At 39.5% G+C, this 26,770-nt stretch overlaps 1 protein-coding gene across 2 annotated transcripts; it reads right to left on the bottom strand.

Annotated features, from left to right (window-relative positions):
* Positions 1–292: 292 nt before the first annotated feature.
* Positions 293–10,297, bottom strand: zc3h12aa (zinc finger CCCH-type containing 12Aa). Of its 2 annotated transcripts, XR_012596121.1 has the most exons (7): positions 10,162–10,297; positions 7,959–8,394; positions 7,311–7,450; positions 3,528–3,762; positions 2,729–2,835; positions 1,347–2,623; positions 293–1,297 (listed from the first exon to the last, which is right to left on the bottom strand). XR_012596121.1 is itself a non-coding variant. In XM_074653110.1 (6 exons), exons 2-6 carry the CDS (start codon positions 8,321–8,323, stop codon positions 1,584–1,586), a joined length of 1,887 nt encoding a protein of 628 aa, XP_074509211.1. In that variant the 5' UTR covers positions 8,324–8,394; positions 10,162–10,297; the 3' UTR covers positions 293–1,583. The 2 variants fall into 2 exon arrangements, 1 of the variants encoding a protein (XP_074509211.1); XM_074653110.1 differs by having other exon boundaries at positions 293–2,623.
* Positions 10,298–26,770: the final 16,473 nt, after the last annotated feature.

The raw sequence follows: 26,770 nt of genomic DNA, 5'->3' as shown, positions 1-26,770 counted from the left end.
TTGCAACATGAGCTGCAGTACAGAAATGTTCTGTACTGCAGAAAAACCCTTGGGCTCTCCCTGATTTTTTCAGAAAAATGGGTGTAGTAGACAGGTCTGTGCGTAGGAGATGTATTGTGAAATGTATGGAGTTTGGTAGGAATCTTAGGCAATATGTTATGATGTAAGCATGATTGAGTGCCAATACTGAGTTACTCAGTTCCTGAAAAACTTTGGAGACATATTTACAGATGCATTAGCTAAGCACAAGAAAGACAGCACTAACCCAACTGACACACATAATATCTGACACTTTTTATTCTTATTTTTACTTAGTTTATTTTTTCCTAGATATAATTTCTATGAACTTATCTTACAGTATACAAGTACATAGAGATTTTCTAACATAAATCTGCATGTCCATGAGAACTATATTCTACATTTTTATTGTCATTTTTGAATCACAAAGTGAGCCAGATACACATTCACTGTAGTATTACAGCAACACTTGTTCCGAGAATGTTTCCTGAAACTGATGCCGATTTACAGGAAAGGGTGATGACACACAGGCAAATTCCCTTCGCTAGTGTCAAAGTCTTCTTCCCAGTTTCTTTGTTAGGTTTTATTTACTTAGGATTACTGTACATATAATTTGGAAGCCTGGATCCTTGACTGGATTGACACCAACTGAATGCATCGGGCGGCCACAGCATATTGAAAATATACTATAGCTACACCTCACAGAGATAAAATTGAACAACAATCTGTTCTAGAGAACTACAGTTAAAGTAAAAGAAAAAGTAATACTTTATAGAGCGATTTCCATTCCAGCGATTTATTGCATGAGAACTTATTTTTGACACAATATGCATCAACAGTCAAAACTCTAGAAACTCGGTCGTAACCATTTTGGTTGTCGAGGCTCTTTTCATCCAAAACATTGGATGACAAGGTCACATTTGACAATGTCATAAAAATACATATAACAGATTGACTGTTCATAAATAGGAAGGCAAATCTCACTTCTGTAATGGTACATTACACAGAATTAAACATCCTTTCAATTAGCTTTCAAATCACTCAACTATAGACACTATAAAAAACATATCTTTAAACAGCGGTTTGTATGATATCTTATGAAAAGTTATTCCTCATTCTCCGTTCGTTTTCTTAGGAATGTCCAGCAACACGTGTCAATTACCGCTCTTTTCAAAATAAACTTCTGTCTTCACAGGAAATAACTTAGTAAGGTTTAGGCAACAACACTACTTAGTTAGGTTTAGGAAAAGATCGACTTAGTTAGGTTTAGGCTACATAACTACTTAGTTAGGTTTAGGAAAAGATCAACTTATTTAGGTTTAGGCTACAAAACTACTTCCTCCAACAGTCCAAAGACATACAGGTTAGGTTAATTGTTGACTCTAAATTGCCCGTAGGCGTGAATTTTGAACTTTTCGTAGGTATAGCTAAGAACGGTGTATGAGAACAGCCTGCCATAAAAGCTTCTCTAGAGATTCCTTGTTTGCTATGATAGACAGTCAACACGAGTATCATGTTAGTTCTGACTGAGAGGATGCAAAGGAAGAAAAACATTAGAAGAATTATCAGAATATCCCTCTTTGAGCCTTCATGTTGAGGATCTCCGCAGCCAGTTTCTCCGCATTCATCACGTGTGGAAACATTTCCATGACTGTATCCACCTGATGCGGGTTGAAGATGGCTTGCAGTTTCTTGCGGAGTTCCAACCTTTGTGGGTCGTACGCAGCAGAGGACGACTGTTGTTGGCCCCAGGAGTGGTACTGGTGGCCGTTGTAAGAGTGGGAGTTATTGTGGGAGTGTGAGGACTGGACTGTAGACGGGAGACTACATGACGTCCTTGCTTGGGGCAGCCCCTGAAAGGGATCGGACCAGTAATGTTGCTGATGATGTGGGACTCCGCTGTAATGGAGGTGGCTGGGGAGGCTGCTTTGTTGTGGCACACCAGCCGGGAACATGTGAGGCGGGTAGGTGTCGTATTTGGGTTGACCCTTGGAGTCCGGGTTTCCATGATGATGCTGATGAGCTGTCAAAGGCACTACATGGGAACAGCACCTGCAAGACTGGCTGGTGTTATTTTCCTCTAAATGCACTGGGGCATGTCTGGGTCCAGTGAGGGCACTTTGCTGCTGGGGCCTGAGCCTGTGGGAGTTGCTGAGGCAATGCGAGTAGTCAGAGTACTGACTCTCGTAAGAGCCGAGGCCAGAATCCAGGTACTCGTGAGAGTTGTTGGCATAGTAATGATTGGGCATTGAGGGCAGCCCAGGCCACTCTTTCTGGCTTCCTGTTATAGGACAGGATATATGATTTTGACTTTTCCTAGGATCCTCAAAGTACAGCAGTGTATTTTTACGAACCTGACCGGGATGTGAAGAACTTTTCTGGTCTCTTATCTGCTCTGCCTTAGAGTCTTGAGGATGGGAAAAGCTATTATGAGCAGGCCCAGGATCAGACTGAGGCTGTCTGGGTGATAATCTGGCATTCTTCTCTTCTTTTATAGTAGAAATCTGGGCTTTCTCTCTCAATTCATCAGCCAAGGACTGGTAGGACTGGTTTGACCGCTCTGGATGGTAGAACTTACATTTGATACCGTAAGTGCACTTTTTGTCTGAGGAAAACAAAAATGGACACACACACCAAAATTTATAGGTCATCTCATTTGGGAACTGGCTTACTTCCTTGTCCAAAACCTCTGTTGCTAATCATATCTTACCATATGGACAGAGCTGTCTCTTTTGCTCTGTAGGCAGAGGCTTTTTCCGAAGGAAGTTGTCAAGACTGGGGCCATGGCGACCCAGAGGGTCATCTGGGGGCATGAACCTGGACAAAGAAAACACGGAAATGACTGATTTCTTCATTTACTTGTGACAAATCAGCTTGGTGTTGCATAATTATGTTTCCGTGATTACACTCTCACAATGTATCCTCATACACCGGTTCGTGTGATATATTACGAAAAGTTACTCCTCATTTTTCATGCGTTTTCCTACGAATGTCCAGTAACACATGACGCATGTGTCAATTTCCGCTTTTGTCTTCACAACTTAGTTAGGTCAAGGCAACAAAAACAACTTAGTTAGGTTTAGGCAACAAAAAAAAACTTAGTTAGGTTTAGGAAAAGGTTGAGGTTTGGGTTAAAATAACACCGGAAGTGGCGTAACTTAAGTACGGAATTTACATGACAAATAAATCAACGTTGACTTCTGGTTTCACACAAGGTACGAACACGCGTCTCATGCATACAAATCTAGTGTTTTTTGACGCATCCATCCACCTCGACCTCCTCTTTACGCTGTGTTTGCCTCTCTTTATACTTTACATACAAACTGATTTCATGGGACATATATGAATTAAATTGCATTACTTTTTGTAGGTATAGCTACGAACGGTGTATGAGAACAGCCTGACCCTCAAGATGCAATATGCCCTCTGGAACCACATTAAACAGCATTCACAAAAGAAAAATGTGAAACCTCACTTGCTCCGCTAGAAAAACTAAACGAAATGCTTACTTGTCATTCACAAAGGAGAACATGAGGAGCCTCTCCTCGATGCATTTCTTCCACTCAGGTCTTTCTCCTTGGAGGTCACGGTAGGTGTCATTGGATACGATCACTCCGTCGGACTCATACGCCACCTTGACGATAAAGCGGTCGTCATAGCAAACCACTCGCTTACCGCCAACGCGCCGCGATGGAGTGAAGACCACTATTTTCCGTTTTTCAAGCTCCATCAGGATGTGTTGATCTGAAAGTGAAAACAATCACAGTTAGATGGCTGTGGAGAGATAATGTAGAGCAAGGTTATAATAGTTTGGAATTTTCACTTAGTTTTTATTTTATTGTAGTTTTGACTTTTCAATTTTATTTGTGTTTAGTTTTAGTTAGTTTTCATCATGTGTTTGCTACATTTAGTTTAGTTTTAATATATTTTTTATGTATTTAGTTTGTTTTTGTTAGGGCTAAGATATAACATCTCCATATACTGTACATACAAAACACATGGTTGGAGAACTGTGTAGGAATGGCCATAATGTTTAATCATCGTGCCACTTTCGTGAAGCAATTGCAGCATGAAACCATCTGGATGTCAAATCCGTTCAGTTTCTGTGGTTCAAAGTCATGAAGAAATTCATGCTGTTTCCTTGTTTCGGTTGTAATTGTAATTAATCAAATGTTTTAGTTTCAGGTTTAGTTCTCTATAATAACCCTGGTGTAGAAGAGGTACTTGTATTACCCTTTTGTTGAAAGTCATAAATAAAGTGAATAGCTTGGTTATGTAACATGACACACATTTGTCATGATCCACAACAGCACGTTCAAGATACAAAAGAGCATTTTACAAAAGACCCTACAATCAATGACAGACAGAAGACATCAGACACCTGTACGAACGTCATAACTATCTAACATGCTATTATATCATATAACTATAACTGCAATATGACAACGTGGAAACATAATACACACTGTAGGTGCTTATTACACATAAGAAGTGACATGAAATGAACCATGAGATCTGTATGAATGAACAAGAGGCCAGGTTACATGACAGTTAGATATGTGTATGGCTGAGCTACTGCACACAAACACTTAAAGGCCCTTTTCTAACTAAGTGCCTCTCAGGGTGACTGTCTTCACTTAACCTCTTGCTGTAGATGACTGTCTGCAGTTAACTACAAGTAGAGCAGGTGTGGAAGAAAAAACACAGCTGTACTTCCTGATGGGGCTTTCCCAGGAATGAGCTGACTTTTACTTCCTTGTTTTCGCGGATTGAAAATAGAACCTTTGGATTGCTCCACCCAGGCTGCACAGTTACCAAATCAGAGTCACAAGGTGTGGATGCATCACATTAAAAAGTATGCCCCACCCTTCATTATACAGTTGTTGTTGGAGATGCCAAAGGTGAGATAAGCTTGAATAGCTTAAAACCATGATGCATTAAGGCTGGAAAAAAAGATAGCTTTATAGTCAAAGAGATGGTGCAGATATGATGGTAATCTGGGTCGATCAGATACACCCAAAAATGTCAGTGACTCAGCTGTCTGAAATGTTGTTGTGTTCTGCTGCCAGAGATTATCACGCCATACCCACACGGAAACTATTACAGCAAATCATTCTTGCTCTTGTCTTAGCTTCATATGGAAACATAGGTTGGTAGCCAATTGGGTAAACTCTCTGTTTCACAATATTAGCTGTCTTGCCCCATGGTTTTGGCACGAGTTCAGTTAGTAGTTCTGCTTTAGACCACATTGAAACAGTATCTCGTGGCTACTGTGTGAATGAATCACAGATACAGGAATATGCATACCTACAGCTACAGTTTCAGAGGAGATTTACAGTAAATGGTAGTCATGTTCATAATAAGAAAAGCTCTATGAAGGAAAAGAACTGTCTTCAGAGACAAAGCAGAAAAACCACTGATTCCTGGCTTATTAAAGGAAGAGTTAAACATTTTGGAAAATGGGCTTAACACTCATACTAACACCTCTAAAGCTCACTAATCAACATGTTATATCAACGACAAAGTGTAAAACAACAATTCATATACATGGGGTTTATGTGCTGGACTATTTCTTGGGTTATCAGTTGGCCGGCAACCAGCGGAAACTCCAAGAAGTTAGTGCTCCCAGCCAAGAAATAGAGAAAAAAGAAAATCCCTTGTAAAATGGTGAATTGATGTTTTTACACCTCGGTTTTTGCACAGATTAATAGTTCTGTCCTGTTTACTTAAGTCTTTGTACTAAGCTAAGCTAACCAGCGGTTAGCGGTTCTCACTTTGAAGTATTTCTGTGGGTGAAAATCCTTTTAGACTAGACTAGACTGCTTCTTTATTGGTTGGGAATCAATGAGAGTGACTCACATGCACATAAAAATATTTTGTCTGCGTTAAAGCATTTGATGTGAGCAGAACCACAAACTATTAATGTCAGGTTAGTTATGCATACTAGCATCCAAGCTAGCTCCCTAACGATGATATTTACTGCTTCTGTAAAGTCTTATCAGCTAGGAAGTAGGGATGCACCGATACCGATACTGGATTGGATATTGGGCCGATACTGACTCAAACAGTTGGATCGGGTATTGGTGACAATAGGGACGATCTATTTCATTCAATTCTATGTTTATATACTACATACACACTGGAATTTTTAATTCCTGTTTAAGTTTTGACCGATTTGTTGCTACATTAAAATGGGTTCTTAAGGTTTTAACAGGTTCCTGTTACTTTTGAAGATTTTTTACCAAGTTTTTGATGTATGTACTTACTATTTTAATAATAAATACAAATTCAGTAAATGCATATAAATGTATTTATTTGTTACATTTTGTTTTACAAAGTTAAGAAAGTAATGTTTAAGTAAAGCCTGATGTTTCCTTACACATAAAAGAATCATCCCAGTCACTTCCATACAGTGAGGCATACATCTTATTAATTAAACACTGGTAACAGAGCGGTAATCGGTGAACAGCTTACTGTTGTAAATACTGAAGTGAATTTGAACGGTGATGCAGCCGCTTAACTTAAAGGGACAGTGTGTAGGATTTAGCGACATCTTGCAGTGTGGTTGCAAATTGCAACCAACTGAGTACCCCTCCGCTCACTCCTCCCTTATAAATACTGTGGAAACGTGAGCCCCCCGAATGCAAAACGGTGGTAATGCCGTTCGTCTCGCTCAGAGGCCATCCTTACCATAATAACACTACTTTAGGAGCAACGGAGGTCAGACGGCAGCTGGCGGTACCACGGTTTTGCACTCTGCGGCTCATGTTACCGCAGTTTCACAAGCGTGTCAGAGAACCACGGTGGCCTTCAGGTAACGTTAAAACGCAAAAGGTTGGTTTGGTTTGTCCGTCCGTACATGGCGGTCTCCGTGAAGAGGACCCTATATAGATATGAAGGGCTCATTTTAAGCTAACGAAAACACAACGATTCTTAGTTTCAGCTGATTATAGTACATGGTTATGAATATTATATTCCTAAGATCCCCCAAAATGTTACACACTGTTCCTTTAAGAAATCAGTGACTTCAAATCTTTGAACTGAACTGAACAAAGTGAGTCTAATCAGTGAAGTGATTCAGGATTTCCACCTTTACTATCTCCTGTATGCTAATAGTGTGAAGTCCAGTGCTGTGGCTATCAACTTAAAACACAAGCTAGCCTACTTGGTTATGGTTTAGCCAATGAGATTGTTTCTGCTTTGACTGAGAAGTGTGTGTGTGGCGAAATTAACACAACACTGCTTAATGAGGACCATCTGCCTGCTTGGTCGTACACTTCTTGCATCCTCACCTGTTATGGGGGCGTCAGGTCTGGGCTGCTCTTTGCGCCAAGTGGGAACAAACACGGTAATGGTATTATGACCTCTGTCCAGAAAGAAGTTCACTGAAAGCTGGATGCCTCGACATGAGAACACTTCCTTGTTGCCGTGACTGTAAACAAGAAGCAGGGCAGAGAAGATAAGTACAAATCATTTGACTGTAAATAATATGAAAGGGAGAAGTAAAAAATTCAGTTGATCTGTGTAAACACTGCACGCCTTGACTGTTCTCTCGGAGAGAACCTTCCCTCGGGCTATTACTCACTGTTTCCTGTATTACAATTGTTATCTAAAGAGAGGTGGAGATTTTGAGGTGTGTGCCTAGAATTTGCATATTGTAGCACTAACCTTTACAGAAACATGCACAGGCAAGGAAGTGAACGCCTCCCTTTTAAAGTGACACAATGGTGCATATTTCAGGGTCAGAGTTGAATGACAACATGGCAGTTTGACATTTTACAGGCACTTTCCTGTCCTCAGGTAGACAACACCTGCATCGGTGGTTAGGTTGTGTACTGGCTGCAGTCCAAAGTAGTAAAACATAGCTATGGAAATTGTGTGTGTGTGTTATGATTTAAGTTAATGATCTATGATCCTATAAAAGAGAGAAAAAAGCTTACCTCATGGCAACATTGCTGCCGTCAATAACAACTGGCCTCAATTCTGTGTCTGTATTCTTGAGTTGTGGTATGATTCTGCAGGGTCCAACAGCCCAGCTTGGAGGCAGCAAAGGGTCCTTTTGGCCTGAGCTCCTCTCATCGCAGTCAGAACCGGACACGCAGGGTGCAGCGCCGGTCCTGCTCCGAACCAGCTCTCCCAGCACCGAGTTAGTGTCCGTGCTCAGGCCCAGCTTGCCCAGAGCAGCCTTCACATCAGCTGAGGGGTAGCCCAGTTTCCTGAAGAAGTCCACTCTGAGCTGGAGCTCCTCGCTGTCTGGTTTCAACAGGTCCAATGCTGAGCTCTGGCTGGGAAGTGCCTGATCCATCCTGGGGCATCTGGGCCTCTTTTCAGCAGCATAGAATACGTGCTACACAGCCTCGGGGTAATATTCATGGACTGAGAGAAGGAAAATTACATTTAATTAGTTTATCTGGCATAATTTAACCTCCTAACATCCAATTCATGTTTCCCGTTTGTATCATTTTAGGCACATTTAACCAAAATTCTGCCTAGCATGTTTGGTATCTTTGGAAACTGGTATCTCCACTAAAAATTCCCCCCCAAATCAGTACTTTCAGGTGCTCAAATGTGAGAATATGCTGCTTTTGTTGTTCTTAAATTATAGTAAATTTAATTTTTTTTTTTTTTTTTTTACTGTTCGGTGAACAAAACTTGACATTTGATAATGTCACCTTGTGCTCTAAGATACTGTGATGGATATTAACGTTTTATCAACCAAATAATTGGCAGATTAACTTATAATGAAATTATCTTCAGTTAAAACTTTAATTGTCTTCATTTTATACACACACACACACACACACACACACACACACACATATATATATATATATATATATATAAGAGGAAACATCTGTCTTTCATGCAAAACAAAGAAAAGGGAGGCAGCTACTGTATGAATAATCCTATTTATTCAAAACATGCAAATATTGCAGTGGCGATACTTTTGGTGTTGATGCAGCCAACACTAACTCTAAGACTATCAGGATTAGAAGCAAATATGTCATTACTTTTGCTTACCGAATAATCAGTCCCATATGATGAAAATTCCTCTGTAATTCTTGTCAAGGCAGTAAATTTTCCTCCATTAAATGAGGCTATATATATATATCTATATATATATCTATAGATATATATATAGCCTCATTTGTTTATTTGCATAGCACATAGCATATTTATTTCATAGGAATATTTTTATTTATTTAATATTGACTTAAATGGCATGCCATAGTACTGCATGTAGGCAACACATAGACATCAGTTTCACTAGCATTATACTACCCCTATCTTTCCCAAATACAGTATCACCTTAATATATATTACATCCTTCTTTTTTCTCATTTAAATGATAAAATTTAGTTTTTTATTTATTTAATTTGGTCAATATTTTTTTGTCTGAAATGTGCTCTATGAATAAATTAACTTGATTTGACTTTGTTTTTAACATCTAATGCCTCTTATCTTATATATATATATATATATATATATATATAAATAAATAAATAAATAAATACACACACATACATATATAGACATATATAAATACTGTATATATATATATATATATATATATATATACATACAAATACCGTATATACATACATAAATATCAATCATTTCTATACCTTCTTAATATGCTCTTGACAGAATTGTCAGTTGCCATTTTTCATGTTATTATCTATATTATATTATAATTTGGTGAATCTGATAAAGCTACAAATTTGATTTTCCTTTTAAGACTATGTAAATGTTTCTAAATGTGTAGACTGTAATTGTCACATTTGATAATGAGGAGTTAAAATCAGAAGAAAAAGCCTCGTCTAGCTCCCACCCAGTATATCAGCTCTCCTGATACAGCAGCTGACGTTAGAGGCCTGTACACTGTCACGTCTCCTCAGCTACTTCACTCTCAGCCTGTTTACAGCAGACAGCTGAACATAAGAGGAGGAAACGCTGCTCCGAACCTTATGTTACCGGTATGAACACATATAAACGAGTAATAACTCCCTGATCTACCTGACTCAGGTGACTCAAGTCTCCAGCAGGATATTTCCACTGCTGACCGACATGTAGGCAGCTTTAGGTAACTAATAACTAACTTCTCATAACTCGTCAACAAATCTCCCCGATCCGACCACTCACCTTCACTTCTCGTCTCTTTCTCTTCGTGTTCCAGTTTGTCAGCAGAAGTCACTTGCAAAGTCCCGTTAATGTGTCGAAGTACAGTAACTTTGACACGGTTCCGACTTCAGAGCACCTCCCTCTTGGAAAATGATTTCTTGCCTTTTTTCCTCCTCCTGACGGAGGCATGCTGAGCCTTGACATATTTGCATAAAGCAGAGAGATAAGATAAGGTGTTCGTTTTCCTTTGGCTGTCAGTCAGTCACGCTGTAGTACACCACATATTTTCTTTCATGTTAGTGTGTGTGGGTGTGTGTGTAGGCTATTTTACATTTCCTTTGTTGTTGCTGCTGTCCCTTTAGGCCATTTACAGAATATAGTGGCAATAAAAGCATGAAATTAAATGAAATCCACTCTTCATTTTGCTGTGATAAGAGGCATTATAGATGTTAAAAACAAAGTTAAAACCAAGTTAATTTATTCATAGAGCACGTTTACAGACCATAAATATTGACCAAATGAAATAAATAAAAAAATACATTTTATTATTTAAATGAGAAAAAAAAGAAGGATGTAATATATTATAAGGTGATATTTGGGAAAGATAGGGTAGTAGTATAATGTTATAGTGAAACTGATGTCTATGTGTTGCCTATATGCAGTACTATGGCATGCCATATAAGTCAATATTAAATAAATAAAATATGCAATATGAAATAAATATGCTATGTACTATGCAAATAAACAAATGAGGCTATATATCTATATATATATATATAGATATATATACAGTATGAGTCAAAACAGTTCAATAGCTCAATAGCTCAATAAATAAATTAATAAATAAACAAATTAATAAATTAATAAATATATAAATAAATAAAAAAATAAAAAAATAAATACAAAAATAAACAAATAGATTAATAAATAAATAAAGAGGGTTTTTTGAACAACCAGAAGTGACACGAGAGGGTGGAGCTAAGTACAACTGATCTAAGACAAAAACATGGACAACACCCAGACCGGACAACAACATGGTAGTGAACTGACAATCGCAAGGTAGCCACGCCCTAAGACATACCTTGCTTTATGGTCTATTTGACTCTAAATGGGACCATAATTATTTGGAGAAGACTTAAAACTAGCGATTGAGACCATAAACTCATGTTTACGGTAATAAATCAAGTGAGAATTAGGGTAATTTTCCCATAGTCTTCTATACAATCAGACTTCTTTTTGCAACCAGAGGAGTCGCCCCCTGCTGGCTATTAGAAAGAATGCAGGTTTAAGACACTTCAGCATTGGGTTCACTTTTCACAACTGAGGTTGCCCACTGTTACCACGGAGCAAGTTCGACAGAGCCAGGCTTTCTTTGGCTTAGCTGGCTCAACAAAGCCTAAAGCCCCAGTCAGAGATAACGGATACCATGACGGTGGCTATCAACGTGCTTCGTTAACCTAAGCTTTCTTCATCAGGCTCTGTGTGTATGTTTGGCATCTCTCAATGAGAAAATGCAAAAACTAGAACACAAGGAACGGCCTATTGTAGCTGATGGAGCGATCTGATGAGGACTGTGAGGAAAGCCAGGGTTGATATACTGCAGGGCTGATGAGTTGATGTATTGCAGGTGTATGGCTTGGAGCAGGTGAAACAGGTTGGCAGCAATCATGGTGCCAGGAGCCGGGAGAGTGAGTGGAGACAGGAACAACACATAGGGGACAGACACATGAGGAGTGGGGAGCTCAAGGGAGAGACAGGAGCCGTGACAAATTGGATATATACCACCAGTGTAAAATGGACTTCAGCAAATCAGGACCAAGCATAAAAACATAATCCAAAGTGGTAACGTTATGATATGGTTTGAAGGAATTATACCGCATTTCATATGCAAGTAAACGTCATACTGATTAATAATATAGTGAACTTTAATGTATACCTTAAGAGCACTAACGTATTCAGTAGTTCCGGGAGAGCAAGATCAACCTTGCAAACAAAATAAAACAGTATACTTACTCCAATTTTTTACATCACCAACTGAATGCATGAGTTCCCATGGCAACGCAATGCATAGGCCAACAGTTTGCTCGTCCAAAAACTTATAAGAAGTGGACGTAGTCACCGTGACGTCACCCATTGGTTTTTGGGCTGCCGTTTTGAAGCCTCGCGTTCGACATTTTGGCCGTCGCCATATTGATATTTGGCCCGTCGTCATCTTGTTTTTTGCAACCAGAAGTGACACGAGAGGGTGGAGCTAAGTACAACCGAACCTTGAATAAGACATTTATAGGTGATCAAAATGTTACAATTAACTTTCATGAACTGAAAACACAACTCCCAGACCGGACAACACCGTGTTAGCAACCTGTCAATCACAAGGTAGCCATGCCCTACCCTGATTTATGGTCTATTTTACTCTAAATGGGACCATAATTTACGAAATGAACATCATGCTGTATTGAAGGAGACTTGAAACTAGCGATTGAGACCATAATCTCATGTTTACTGAGGTAATAAATCAAGTGAGAAGTAGGCTCATTTTCTCATAGACTTCTATACAATCTGACTTGTTTTAGCAACCAGAGGAGTCGCCCCCTGCTGGCTATGAGAAAGAATGCAAGTTTAAGGCACTTCTGCATTGGCTTCACTTTTCAGACCCGGAGGTTTCCCCTTGGTAAAAACAAAATTACAGTATCATACTCCAGAATTTATCGACAGTATCGTACTATGAAACAACAGTTTTGCCTGTAAGTTACCGTAGAAATACAATAAAAAGTCAGTTTACCACTCCCAAATAAGTAATTTTATAGACTACATTTGTTCATTAGAGGTCAAACATGGAGCAAGACTTCTCTGGGGTTTAACTGAACCCAAACATAAGTAAAGTCACTATGTAGGCTACATACTGTACATTTCTTTGTCTGTAAATAACGTATTTGTTCATAGCACATATGAAGCATGAACTATTTTGACATTTGGTGTAATAACAATGCTTTATGGTCATTTCTGTATTTTGTCACCTTCATCAGATGTGTAAGTGGCAATGTAAAGACTTCAATACTTTTCAACATTTTGGCAAGAAACTTGATTGATTTTGCAACTCTTATTACTGCTTTTACATATACATGGCAGCAGAGTCTGTGGGACCACAGATAATGAGTAAATAAAGCCAATTTTAACAACACACAAAGGTTAATACCAACACATTATTCCCAAACTGCATCGGTATGTACAAGATCATACTGAACATAATGAAATCACATTCAAACACATTGTATTTTTAATTAGATGGCGTCTTCCCCCTTTTTACCCTGTATATTAGAGTATAATAACAATACAATGACTGTAACAGCTCATGACTGATTGTTCTATGATTTGCCCACTAGATGTCCCCCTCGCTTCATGTTATCCCGCTGTACAACTCTCACCGTGGACATTATGGAAGATGTTGGTCTGCAGATGGTTGTGGCTTCAGTAGGCTGGTGGTTAAGCTGTGAAGTTCTGTCTAGTGTGTGTGTGTATGTGTGTATGTGTGTGTGGGTGTGTGTGCGTGCGTTTGTAAACAACCCTTTGTGTACAGGGTTAATGGCACGGTCGAGTTGGGATCACACCGCGTGCAGCTGGTTAATGGCATATACAGAGTTGAGTTCCGGAGAGTGGAGAAAGTAATCAGGGCCAGTTGCCAGGCGGTTGCCTCCTCTGAGGGCCCACACCGCCGGTCCCAGGTGTCTGCAAGGCCTGATATTACTGCTGGGCAATGAGCTGCAGCCAGCGACGATGAGTTGGGGTGAATACACACACACACACACACACACACACACACACACACACACACACACACACACACACACAAACATACACCTTCAAGCTCAGACTGAAAGACAGAAAGATACAGATTCACACCTTTGTACATGTGAGTTATCCATGACTTTATATGTGGGAGGGTTTCCAAGCGCATTATGACGAAGTCGTATCACACTTGGCAAGAAGGACAGTTATATAGCTTTGAATTCAATCTGTAAAAGCTCCATTTAGCCTACAGTGGGCAATGGTTGAGTGTATTGTTTTGTAATTTATGGCTAGATTATATTGGAAGGCATCATTGGCATCCAGAGAGCTATTGTTCAGTAAAGCAAATCTTGAACCTCGCTGAGAATCCAAGTGGCCAAGATTGGATGAGATTAGTGCAGATTGAGTATTGTGAACATCAAATGCGTATTTCCTTAACATCTTGGGGGGGAGAGAGAGGCATTACCCTGCTCAAAGGCATATCTTTTTCCTCCAGGCAGGTGTAGTTTGGCAAGGCTTGTTAAACCTGAGACACTTGATCAAATATTCAGCCAGGCTCATTGTGCTGCTGAGAGCTTTTGGATGTCGCTGGGATAGTGGCGTGCTGATAAAAAACAGCTTTGTAGTGCCTCAGCGCCGGCCTCCCTTTGCTATTCCTTTCGTTGACTGCCCCGGTCAGCCATCTGTCAGAAAAATTAATTTTTGTATGATTTCTTTAAAAAGAAGCAAAGTAAAGAAAAGGCAGCCTTTAACTGGAGCAATCCATCTTGCGCCAATGGTGTCAGAGTGATTCACGATTTCCAATTTAGCCATGGTTTGAATCTAAAGTAAATCAGGCAGGACGGCTCCACCCTTTGTGCGGCCGGACGACAAACCCTCAGTGACAAGAGCTTTCAAATGAACATATCCCCCACATTCATCTTGTTCATTTATTACTTCAGACACCCCACTGCTTGTCCTACATAGATCAGCAATCAAAGACCTCCTGGCACTGTGTGAGTGTAGAGAAGGTAAGGCATTAGAGCTGGCTACGGTGGCTGTAGCATTGATAGAAGATCGGACAAAAGAGCAGTAGAATGGAAAGGGCCCGGGCTTTAAGTCTGTGTTTAATTACATTTGCTTTGATTAGTGACAACTGAATTCCCTGAACAGGATGTGATTGCAATTTAGTGACTACTCCAGCCTGCTAATCATAGACATCTACCCATACTGCTGAAGCATTTGTATTTATCTCGACATCACTAATTTTTTGGGTTTGTCAACCTTCTTGCTGGCCAGCGATCAACTAACAAAGTGTATTTATTGCCTCTTTAAAATGTTATTTAGTCTACTGTACATATGCTCACTCCTTGTCATACTGCCAAACACAGGGGAGGATATGTTTAAAGCTGCTATAATCAATATGTTTTTATTTTAGCAATGGATAAAATATCTATGTGTATTTCTTGTTATTTCTTCTTTCAAATGTTACATAATCTCACTTTAAGGTTAAAAAACACACTTCTATATACATAAATCATTATAATGTATTAATATACATGAATGTATCCATTAATTAACCTCATTTGCATCTTAATTGAAAAATTCAGGTAATTTAAGGTACAAATCAAGGTGTATCTGTGATGTTATTCTGTACATTTTAAGGGATTTTACACTTTGATCCATTTTTAATTGAGTCGAAAGTTGTAAGGTATTATATTTTAAGGGGTTGTTGTCCCTTAAAGTGTACCAGTTTTAACTGAAAGCATGCAAATGATCCTCTAAAAGCCTTAATAAGGCAGGTTTAATGTACAATATGTCATACGCAGGTGAAGGTCACTTGCTCAGCTCCAGACTCAGTTGATCAGCCTGCAGACTACTAAAACACGTACATTTAAAGTCATAACAAAAGCATAAAAAAATGACTTTAAAAAAATGCCCATCAAGCTAGCTGGCTTGCTAAGCTAGCCAGATCAGCCACCGAGGCTCACTTGGACTTACGTGTTCTCTGTTTCCTCCTCATTGGGCGATATAAATTTGGTAATTCGCAAGTTGAAATCGATGCAAAATCGACACAAAATCTCAACGAACGGCTTCTGTGATCGCAGCGTTTGAAATTTTTATTTGTTTTTTAGAGCAAACAAATAAAACCTCACATCACACACTCCTGTGTGGCGTACCTCAGGCAGGGTTCGAAACCGCATCTCAACATCGACGGATTGGTGTCCATCACCACTGGACCATCTCCGAATACTCACTCAGTGTTTACACACATTTCATTCATCAGTGCAATGGATAATTTCTCCTCTCTGGGGATAAATGTCGGGTGAGAAACGTGAAAATACTGCCTCCCCTTTGCCCTCCCTTAGAACCACCATTGAGTTTGAGGAGACCAAAACAGAGCTGAAAGTAGAGTGAATATTAGACTCACATTCATCAAGTGAACGGAAACACGACTACAAAATGAATGCTAATGTTGTTCCATGTTGGCTTGAAGTGTCAATAAGCAACTGTTTGCTAACATTTAGCCACAACAACATTATAAGGTGTCAATTTTATGTTTTTAGCTTTTTTCCCCAAAGTGGCCAAAAAAATCAGTTCAAGTCTGTCCATGGTTACATTTCCTTAATTGCATCCGTTTCCCTCACTTGCATCTTTTCCTCGTATTTTAGTCATGATCAAGACAAAAAAAAATCTTTTCTTAATCAGATCTACACGCACAACACAGATCCATTATTTTCAACTAGATGGTGTATCAGAAAACATAAAATCTAAACCTATTGTACTTGAGTTGCTGGTTGTCTGTCCACTTTAATATAAAACTGCAGTGCATGCTGGGATGCAGTTTTAGATCAGTCCGATCAGCTGCAGCGGAGGTGGGTCTCATGTATCTTCCTGTAACACCAGACTGGCCTACATGATGGCGGACCGGAACAATTTTAGGGTCAAGCGATGATCATGGAGCAAGGAAATAAAACAAGGGAATTGGCATGTACCCCATGTGTGTATTATTGCCATCTTTTCTGTTAAAGGATTGAACTTATTGACTCAACTTTGTGGTATATATTCAGATAGTTTTGTTTTTTGTTTGCACAAATGAGATAATCTGTCTTTTTGAGTGTTTTCTTTATGAGAAAATATATTTTTGTACTTTGGGTGAACTGAGCCTTTGGCTGTCCAACCAACAACCATGCAAACACTTGCTTCTTTGCCTGAAATAAATGTGGTCCAGCTGGCCATAGATCATTTAAGGATCATTGTGTGTAGGTGCACCGGATCCCAATGCAGCTCCAGCCCTTGCAGGTGTAACCTCAGCATGAGGCCCCGGCCTCGTCCAAGAGCACCAACAATGTTCTGATTAATTGTTCCTGTCAGTTTAGGTCATTTAGGCCTACATGTTGTTCTGCATATTACTCATATCTGCCCAAACAAAGGCGCACACTCACAACAATGCACAGGTACACGGAGGTGTGTACATTACAAGTACACATGGTCACACACAGAGACCCACAGACGTGGTCACTAGCACACACAAAGACACACAAACAAAACCGCTTCCAAAGCCCGGCCTCATGTGTGATAGCAATTCATGCTCAGGCAGTCAGGCAACGCTCCAAGGTATTCATTACTATTGATGTCAGAATCCACAACAAGAAGTGATGGCTGAACCTCCTGCAGTCTGTACTGTTTAAAGCCGAGCTCCTCTCCCCCAGCTGTTGCTCTCTGTCTTCACTTAGAAAGGAGACTGTGATGATTAATGCACTCTCTGCTGGGATCTCGGGGAAAGAACGTGGAGTTTCTGCTGAAGTGCTTCGCTCATATTGTGGTGATTCGCTCACACAATATCTACACTGCGGAGCAACGCTGAAAAATAACAAAATTGAAAATCATGACGGTGTCGCATTCTGCCATGTGTGCCGCTCAAGATAGATTAAACTGATGCCTGTTTGTTCTGTCTGGAATGAGCCGCTGTTTGTCTCTTTCAGCTGCTAATTCAAGTCTCTGAACTTGTACCAGCCGTCATTAATCAGGACGGTTATGGCCTGTAGGAGCTAAGCATAAAAAATGGCATTGTATTATTATTATTATTGGGTTATCATGGTGGTGGATTATGCTTTATGGCAAAATAAATAATTGTGTCTGTAGGAACGTAAGAAGACTTTTTGATTCTACAGAGTAAAAAAAGATGAAATCGCTCTATGTGACTCTCTTCTTTCATTCAGTTGTTGATTACTTTGATGTCTGTCCCCCGCAGGACCCCTGTTCCTGGCTGACGGTGCTCTGCGTTGCTGTTTAACCTGTATACTGATAACACAAACTTGATTGTGCTCGCTGGTGCTGCTGAACGCTGGAGATAACTGCTCATCTTGATGAGTGCAGCTGTTCAGCGATTCCCTCACTCTCGTCAGTGCTTGTCTCATGACAGCCTGCGGGGTTGCTAGCTTTGTTGTTAATTAAATAATGCTTTAATAGGTTCGGATAGCTTCTAATTCCTTCTGCTCTCATGATATACAGTAAGATACATAATCATTTCTGTTTTTTGCTTTATGTGCAGGAAAAGTGATACGTGGTAATTAAAGAGGCATTCCGGCAATTTGCACTTCTATAGTTTGGGGATTTACTAGAGACATATTAAAAAGGACACGGTCATAATCAAAAGAGCAGAGGGCGAAATAACTCGACTTTTAGTCTCTTACATGGGCCAAGTTTCAAAAACACTGGATCCTATACATAATTCAACCGATAGTATCATTTTGTTTGACCCACCCTGCCCCGGTCTGAATAGTGAAGCCAATGCTGATGTGCCTTAAACTTGCATTATTTCTAATAACCAGCAGGGGGCGACTCCTCTGGTTGCAAAAAGAAGTCTGATTGTATAGAAGTCTATGAGAACTATGAGACCCTACTTCTCACTTGATTTATTACCTCAGTAAACATTGTAAACATGAGTTTATGGTCTCAATCGCTAGTTTCAAGTCTTCTTCAATATGATGTTCATTTAGTAAATTATGGTCCCATTTAGAGTCAAATAGACCATAAAGCCGGGTATGCTTTAGGGCTTGGCTACCTTGTGATTGACAGGTTGCCACCACGGCGTTGTACGGTCTGGGAGTTGTCCGTGTTTTTGTCAATTTTAACCCTTTCACAGTGTGTTTTCAGTTCATAAAAGTTAATTGTAACATTTTGGTGGCCAATAGAGTGGCGTAGGGATGACGTATTTTTGTAGGCCAACCCGGAAGTTAGAATTGCACAAACTACACCATGGTCGCATGAGTGCGAAAATACACAATGAGGCTGTAAAGGTGGACGTGACGGTGTGATGACGTTCAGTAGTCTCATTTAGCTATACTCGTTAGCAACAGCCTTTTTCAAGACATATAAAAGCTTAAAAATTCATGAGATATTTACTGACGTATTTTATATTGTAGAACAAAACGATAAAATCCATTAAAAAAAAACTATTGTTTTGAGACAAGGGAACCGGAAGTGCTAAAATGATAACTCATTTACAGGTTTTAGGACTCATTCCTGCAGCACTCTATAAATGTCTTATTCAGCGTTTGGTTGTACTTAGCTCCACATTCTCGCGTCACTTCTGGTTGCAAAAAAACAAGATTCCGACGGCCGAACTCGAGGCTTCAAAACGGAAGTCCACGAACCAGTGGATGTCTCGCTGACTACGTCCACTACTTATATACAGTCTATGGTAAATGCCCATTTCTTCCAAACTCCATGCCACCCGTTTGTAACACAGGCTTTCTGTTACAAAATTTGCAGACTGCGCAAAAGGGCTATTATCTCAGATTCAGCTCTCTACAAAGCCACAAAAGACATCACACAACTATTTTTCACAGGCTGCATGATGAGTTAGTGGTCCTTTATATGTAAAATCAAGCGGAAGCAACATAATTCTACATTTTATAAACTAAATCACCAAGATGTGATTGTAGGATAATGAATAATAATCATACATTAAATTGTCTTACTTTTACGCAGCACTGACAGAACCATTTGCTGCCCTCCAGAGGCCCAAAAGGTGCACAACATGTAAATAGGGACAACACTTTAGTAGCTGGAGAAATTTGGATTGTTTTAGTACAAATGGACGTTCATAACAAAACATAACAAAACATCCACTTCCATACTTGGTAAGAGACGTCACTGACTGCTTTGAGTATGAAAATGATGTGAATCATATGTTATGGCCTTCACAGTCACCAGATCTCAACCCACCTGAACGCCTATGGGAGATTTTGCAGCAACATGCTAGACAGCGCTCTCCACCACCATCATCAAAACATCACATGAGGGAATATCTGTTGTTCCATCCCTCCAGTAGAGACTCCTGCATGCCTGAGAAAGAAGAAGCATGACTAAGAAAACTTTGTTTTTCCTCTTAATTTGTCATCCATCTGCAGGCATTTTAAATGATCCTGCTGCAGATCCACATGATGTGTGTGTGTGTGTGTGTGTGTGTGTGTGTGTGTGTGTGTGTGTGTGTGTGTGTGAGAGAGAGCCTGAAATAAATGCTTGAATTATGTTTACAGAGCTGATAATAATATACTCCTTCCCTGACCCGTTGAGTATGCTCCTTCATATAATTATAAGACAAACACCGAAGAGGAAAATCCATCCTTAGTGGTAAAAGGCTCAAGTGCTTAAGAGGTGTTGGAAAAAGAAATAACACCCATCAGTTTCAACTGGAGGCTGATTTTTCTCTCTTTCTTGTCTTTCTTTTGCCAGTTTATACCCACAGGGTCATGGTGGGGTGTTGACAGCTCTTGTAATCCACTCTGTATGTGTGGGCATTATTTGCTGTCAGTAGCGCTACATGGGGCGACTGTTGCCATTAGCTGTTAGATTTCTGATTCACACCCAGTGGGAGTGGACTCTCAGGAGCCACGCTGCCAACTGGCTGGCATTATTCAAAGTAGGCCCGCTGCCCCTTTTTGTCCTTTATGACTGAACTGAATCTGCATCATTGACCAAAAGAAACTAGAGCTTCAACTAATGTTTTTTTTTTTTATTATTGATACATTTTCTTGATTTATTTATTTGTTTGGTCTATAAAAAGCCAGTAAACAGTAGAGAAGGTTCATTCATAGTTTACAGAGCCCAAGGTGATGTTTTCAAATGTCTTGTTCAGTCCAAGAACAAAAGATATTCAATTTACAATTATATAAAATAGAGAAAATCAGCAAATTATCACATTTGAGAAGCTGGAACTTGCAAATATTTTATACTTTTTCTTATTAAAATCATTGGAGATGAATTTTCTGTTGAAGGACATACAATTAGCCAAAAGAAATACATTAATCATTTCTTATTTGCTTTTTCATTTGGGGTAATTCTACCTTGTCAGTTTTTAAGTTTGATTTATATCAAATTGTATTGTTTATTTTCAATATTGTTTTCTGCTTGAGGTTTCTTTTCTTTTCTTTTGGTAATTTCAGATTTTTTATTAAACTTTACAACACACAAAGGACATAATGCAACAAAAGACGAAAATCTTACAGTGAATCACTGAAGGACAGGCAACAAAACAAACAGACAAGCACAAATTACTTACAGCATTGCTACAAAAAATGACAAGGGCTATTTTTCACGTAGGCTACTCACTTCTTGTAGGATGTATTATTTGCAATAACTGCGGGACAATGGAGTGTGACGGACTACTTCAAATTTTTCTGATTATCTGTTTGTCAGGAGCTTGTCTTGCCTGAGTCTGTGTTTTTGTCTTGTCCTGTTTATTATTGCATTGTTGCATTGTAAGTGTTTTTGTGGACCCCAGGAAGAAAAGCTGGGGATCTTGATAAACTACACTAAACTAAACTATTCAGTAAAATCTGATTTTGTCTGGCTCTTTCAATGGCAAAAAAACAATCCTTGCAGCATTTCCTGTTTTCATCATCATTATTATTATTGCTGCCATAGTTTAGCATTGATTTGCTTGCAAATTTCCAGTTTAACTATAAACAACCTGTTCTCATTCCCAGAGCGTAAATGTCAAGTTTCATTTTCACTTTACAAACTTAGTAATTTTAAGCCCAACCATGTTGTTTTGCCCTAAACTTAAATAAATAGTTTTGTTGCCTAAACCTAAGCAAGTGTTTTTGTTTAATTCACCACACAATACTGCAACCGAAAAGTGTCGCAGATGTGTCTGACAAAGCCTCAGTATGTGACGACTTGGGATGAGAACGTGTTGATATAAACGTGTGAAGGACAGGATGACATTGAGCAGGGAAAAGGGGGGATATGAGTCAGACTTCCTGGATGGAAATCTATAGCTTAGAGCTTGAAGTGTTACATCCAATCATACAGAATATGGAGAATCTGCAAGTTGTACTGTTAAATGAGGGAGTATTATCCCTCGTCATGATTAATGAAGTTCTTTGGATATGACAACTGACTCGTTAATAGCTCCATTAGGAACACCCCCTAAAGATTGATACAGCACCTTACCCATCCTGTGGACCACTATCATGCCTTTTACTATGTGTGCTTTGGGGGCTCATACTGTGTGATTTTGATGAGCTCTAAATCACTTACGTCTTCCACTGAGGAAAAGGCTTACACCGCTAAGAGAGAATGATGCTTTTTGTTATTTTTCCGCTGGGTTATTTTCCAACAGTTTAAAGAGCTTTTAACCCCACACCAGGCTTTGTTTTCCTCTCCTCAGTGATGTGTAAAAAATTTAATTCTTCCTTATCATGACCCAAACATGCAGCCATTTATCCAGTGGCTGCCAGTTTATATTTGCTCGGCTTCAGTTCACTTGTCAGCCTCATGCCATGAATACCTGAAATGGAATTGTGAGTGGTTAAACACAGGTAGTAATTCACAGTTTTTTTCTCTAATGGAAATTATTACCATACAATACTGTGCACATTATGTTGTTTTTAGCTGCGGGGCTTAATAGGGTGATCATTTCTTGTCATTTCATTGCCAAGAACTTTAATAGAATTTCTGGGTAATTGCAAAAATGCTAATGGGAATCAGAGCTTTTGGATTGTAAAATTGCAGGAAACAAATACTATGAAGGCAGATGAATCACCAATAGTAATAGTATCGCTAATATCAATGAGAACACAAAGGGAATTGCACATTAGTGTGTTTCTACGCGAGAAGCATTTACGACCCAGAAGACGGAGAGAGAGAAGAGTGAATCACACGAGCATCAACATATTAGTCAGGAAACAAATAAAAAATTAATTGATATGATGATACGACGCTCAGTAAAGCAGAGTCGACAATAAACAACCATGCCGGCGGTCCAGATTTGCAAGACATAAGCAGTCTCAATCTCCTGTATAGTGGGACTCTGAGGGGGAAATAGGGAACATTTCAATTACAGTATACATGGAAAGGGCATCTCGGCAGCAGGATTGATATGTCATTCTAACAATGTCCAATTAAAAAAGGAGAATGCTTCCATTATTCTTTTATTAGAGGACCCGTGCCTGAAACTGCATCGAAAGACATGAACATTCCCGGTTAAAGGTGAGAGTCCATCAGGCGTGAAATGAGTACAGCACACATAAAATAATTCTTATTTCCCCATGGCTGCCATAATTTAGCTTTGCAATTATATTGAATGAGTATATGTGTGTTTGTGTTTTAATGCCATTGAAACATGCAAAATAGCACCTTTATGATTGGTTCTATTTATAAGATATGATTTATCGTTTATTTCTGTTCCTAAATATCTATGAACTCAGAATAACATTAAGCTTTAAGCAGTAACGCTCTGACAAGTGAGCTTAAATGCTAATAGAGAGAAATAGTCACATGTCCGGAGTTAACAGCTCCACTAATAAACAACAGATATGTACAAGATTTCAATAACATGCATTTCAGATATTCAACACTACAGACAGCTTCATGCACTTTCTTTTCTTTACAAAACAATATTGTTAAGACCCTCTACAAACAGGCCAATATCATAAAAGTGATTCATGGGCTCTGCCTTCATGCAGATGTAATGGTGACATCATCATCTTTCACAAATGATTGTCACTTGCAAATTGCAGGAAAATCCTACATGCTATCATATGCATATGCATGGGTTTTTGTTTGGTATAATGTTGGTTTTTATTAGTGAAATGTGTCAAAATGAGCAAGAGGGGAAATTATTAAAGGGCCGTTTAGGAGCACAGAGGACAGAAGACATGAAGCAGGCACTCGTAACATTGTGAACTCTTCATGGTATTCAGCAGAAACTAGTTTATAGAGCTGCAATGATTAGTTGATTGACAGAAAATTGATTGGCTGCTATTTTGATAATTGAATAATCCTTTTGAGTCATCTGGTTCCAGTTTCTCCAATATCCCAGATATTTTACTTTTTACTTTTCTCTGTTTTACATCATTATGGACTGAATATTTTGGACTGGTGGTTGGATAAAACAAGACATTTGAAGATGTTGCCATGGTCTCTGGGAAAGTGAGACAAATATTTTCACTGTTTTCTGATGTTTCATAGACTAAACGATTAATTGATTAACGGAGTAGATAATCAACAGATTAATCGCTAACAAAAATAGTCATTAGTTACGGTATCTTAGAAATGACAAATCTTCAAAATGTATAATATAAAACATCCAACAAACCAACACGTTCTCATCCCAACTTGTCAAATACTGACGCATTGTTAGACGCCTTGGCGAATGTGTTAACGTTGTCAATTCAAACAAAAACACGTGCTTAGGTTCAGACAACAAATCCACTTAGTTAGGTTTAGGAAAAAACATCATGGTTGGGCTTAAAATTACTACATTTGTTAAGTGAAAATGAAACACGGGATGCAATATTACAAATCCTACTGTACTATAGTGAAGGCATGACTCGCCCTACTCTGCCTCTGATTAATTTACCATGATATTCTTACCCTAACCAATCTCACTCCTCATGCCTAAACCTAACCAATCCAACCAACAAAGGCAGTGAGTACCAGCCAATCAGTGGCAGAGATGGGTGGGCCATGCTTTTTGCTATAGCAGGGTTCGTAATTTCGTACACAGGACACGAAAAAACAGTTAATTATAAAGTGAAAGTGAAACTTACATACGGGACACAAAGAGCTGTCTCTGGATGAAAGCCCTGTGTTTGTTGGATCCACCTCCCTTCCTTACTTTCAGAACTGCAGGTCTGTAAATGGACGCTACTGGTTGAGTCTGCTATCTCGTGCTTCAAATGACGCTGTGTGTCCTTACTGACTTATAGTCGAATGTGCTCTTTTTCTATTCACAAGGAGAGAAAAGGGGGCCGTAGTTCATATGAAAATGAACTTTGCTTGAGTATCTGCTGTGTAACTGGCGGGCCATGAAAGGAATACTTATGCAAAGAGAAACGGCCTGCGGGGTCTTTATCGTGACCCAGTTCAAACTTTGCGGGAGGCAAGAAAGCTTCTCTTCTTCTCGAAAACAGTGGAAATGATGGAATACATTAACGCCAGTGGAGGACTATGACCTGACACATACATCAATGGCAATGAATATGGGCCCGACAAACCTAAAAGAGATGGGTAGAGCATTCTGTGGGTTCCCCAGTGACAGTGGGGGGAACTGACTAACTGGGAATGGGAGTGGGGGAATAGCTCAAGTGCTTAACAATGCGGTAAAAAATAACGGCTGATTGAATATGTGCACTCCCACTCCACCAGCTACCTCCTCCAGCTCCTACATTGGACCTAATTATCCCGTGTAAGCAGCTGCCTGGGGATAAGCCACATCTGAATACTCCAAACTGTCTGTTATTCCTCACAATTTAAACCTGCGTAACACTGGTTATCAGCATTTTCTCCTGCTTCAAGTTCCCCGTCCCTTTTCTGAAGAGCATAATTGTCTTGATATGCTCATCACGTACGGCATGAAATGTTGATTCCACCTTAATTATCTTCCCCAGGGGTCATCGCTGTGACTTCTGCAAAGTAAATAAAGCAGCATCCACACTGGCGAGCCTCGCAGCGTTAGTTACCCGCCATGCTATTTCAAGTCGGAGCCCAAATGAATGCCTCGTTCGCCATAATTAAACAAGCCACCTTGACACATTTCAACAATTAACTTTTAATCACTTGGATCTCCCTAAATCACAATCTCATGGTTGACGTTTATAACTCAGTCTTCTCTGTGGCTGGGGCGACGGGTCAGTCTCATCAAATGAAATCTGAAATAAATCATGTGAGGTAATTGAGAGTGAGAGAGAGGCCAGTCTCATCACGGTGGCCAAATATGTCGTCTGAGCAGAGCGGGATTGGCTGCTGGGAAGTCAGGTGTAACTTGCCAACTGAACCTATTAAGGTGTATTTTATTGACTTGTCAGCACTTTAGTAAACTACAGTAGAAACCGCTTATATGTGATCACGGCTACGGTCATCAACCGCATATATGGATCCAAAATCTTGGGATAAAATCATTCCTATACAAATGCTGCTTAAATAATTTGCCTATAGTAATCAAGTAGTCTGCTGACAGTGTTCATTTTGGGTCTTTCCATACATGACAACATATGAAGGAAAATTAAATATTTTATTTTTATATTATTGATACCCTATAGTTTATTTTCAGAAATGCACTGAAACTATCGCCAAGCTGTGGCTTAGTAGCCTATTTGCACTACTGATGTTAGGTCTGTCCTTGACCAAAGAAATCCTTAGTCGACTAATGCCGGGTACACACTACACGAGAGCCCGGTTTCCCCCTCCCGATAATCGTCAGCAAAGCATGTTAAAAGGGTTTTTTACATCCCCTATCAGCTCGGAAGTCCATCGTGGCCGTACCGATTTCAAATCGGAAATATTAAACATGATCGGATATCCTGTTGTGTGCGGAGAACCCTGAGGACAGCTGATGACGAAGTCACAT

This window comes from Sebastes fasciatus, chromosome 12 (genome assembly GCF_043250625.1).
Source record: "Sebastes fasciatus isolate fSebFas1 chromosome 12, fSebFas1.pri, whole genome shotgun sequence".
In the NCBI taxonomy this organism is placed as follows: domain Eukaryota; kingdom Metazoa; phylum Chordata; class Actinopteri; order Perciformes; family Sebastidae; genus Sebastes; species Sebastes fasciatus.
Note: the sequence above shows the minus strand (reverse complement) of the source record. Positions and strands in the feature narration are given on the sequence as shown.

Coding starts and splice junctions, on each gene's coding strand:
- zc3h12aa (XM_074653110.1), bottom strand. CDS start 8,323: ATGGATCAGGCACTTCCCAGCCAGAGCTCAGCATTGGACCTGTTGAAA. Junction 3,763..7,310: donor ACCTGACGCCCCCATAACAG/GTGAGGATGCAA, acceptor TTTCACTTTCAG/ATCAACACATCCTGATGGAG. Junction 2,624..2,728: donor GAGACAGCTCTGTCCATATG/GTAAGATATGAT, acceptor TGTTTTCCTCAG/ACAAAAAGTGCACTTACGGT.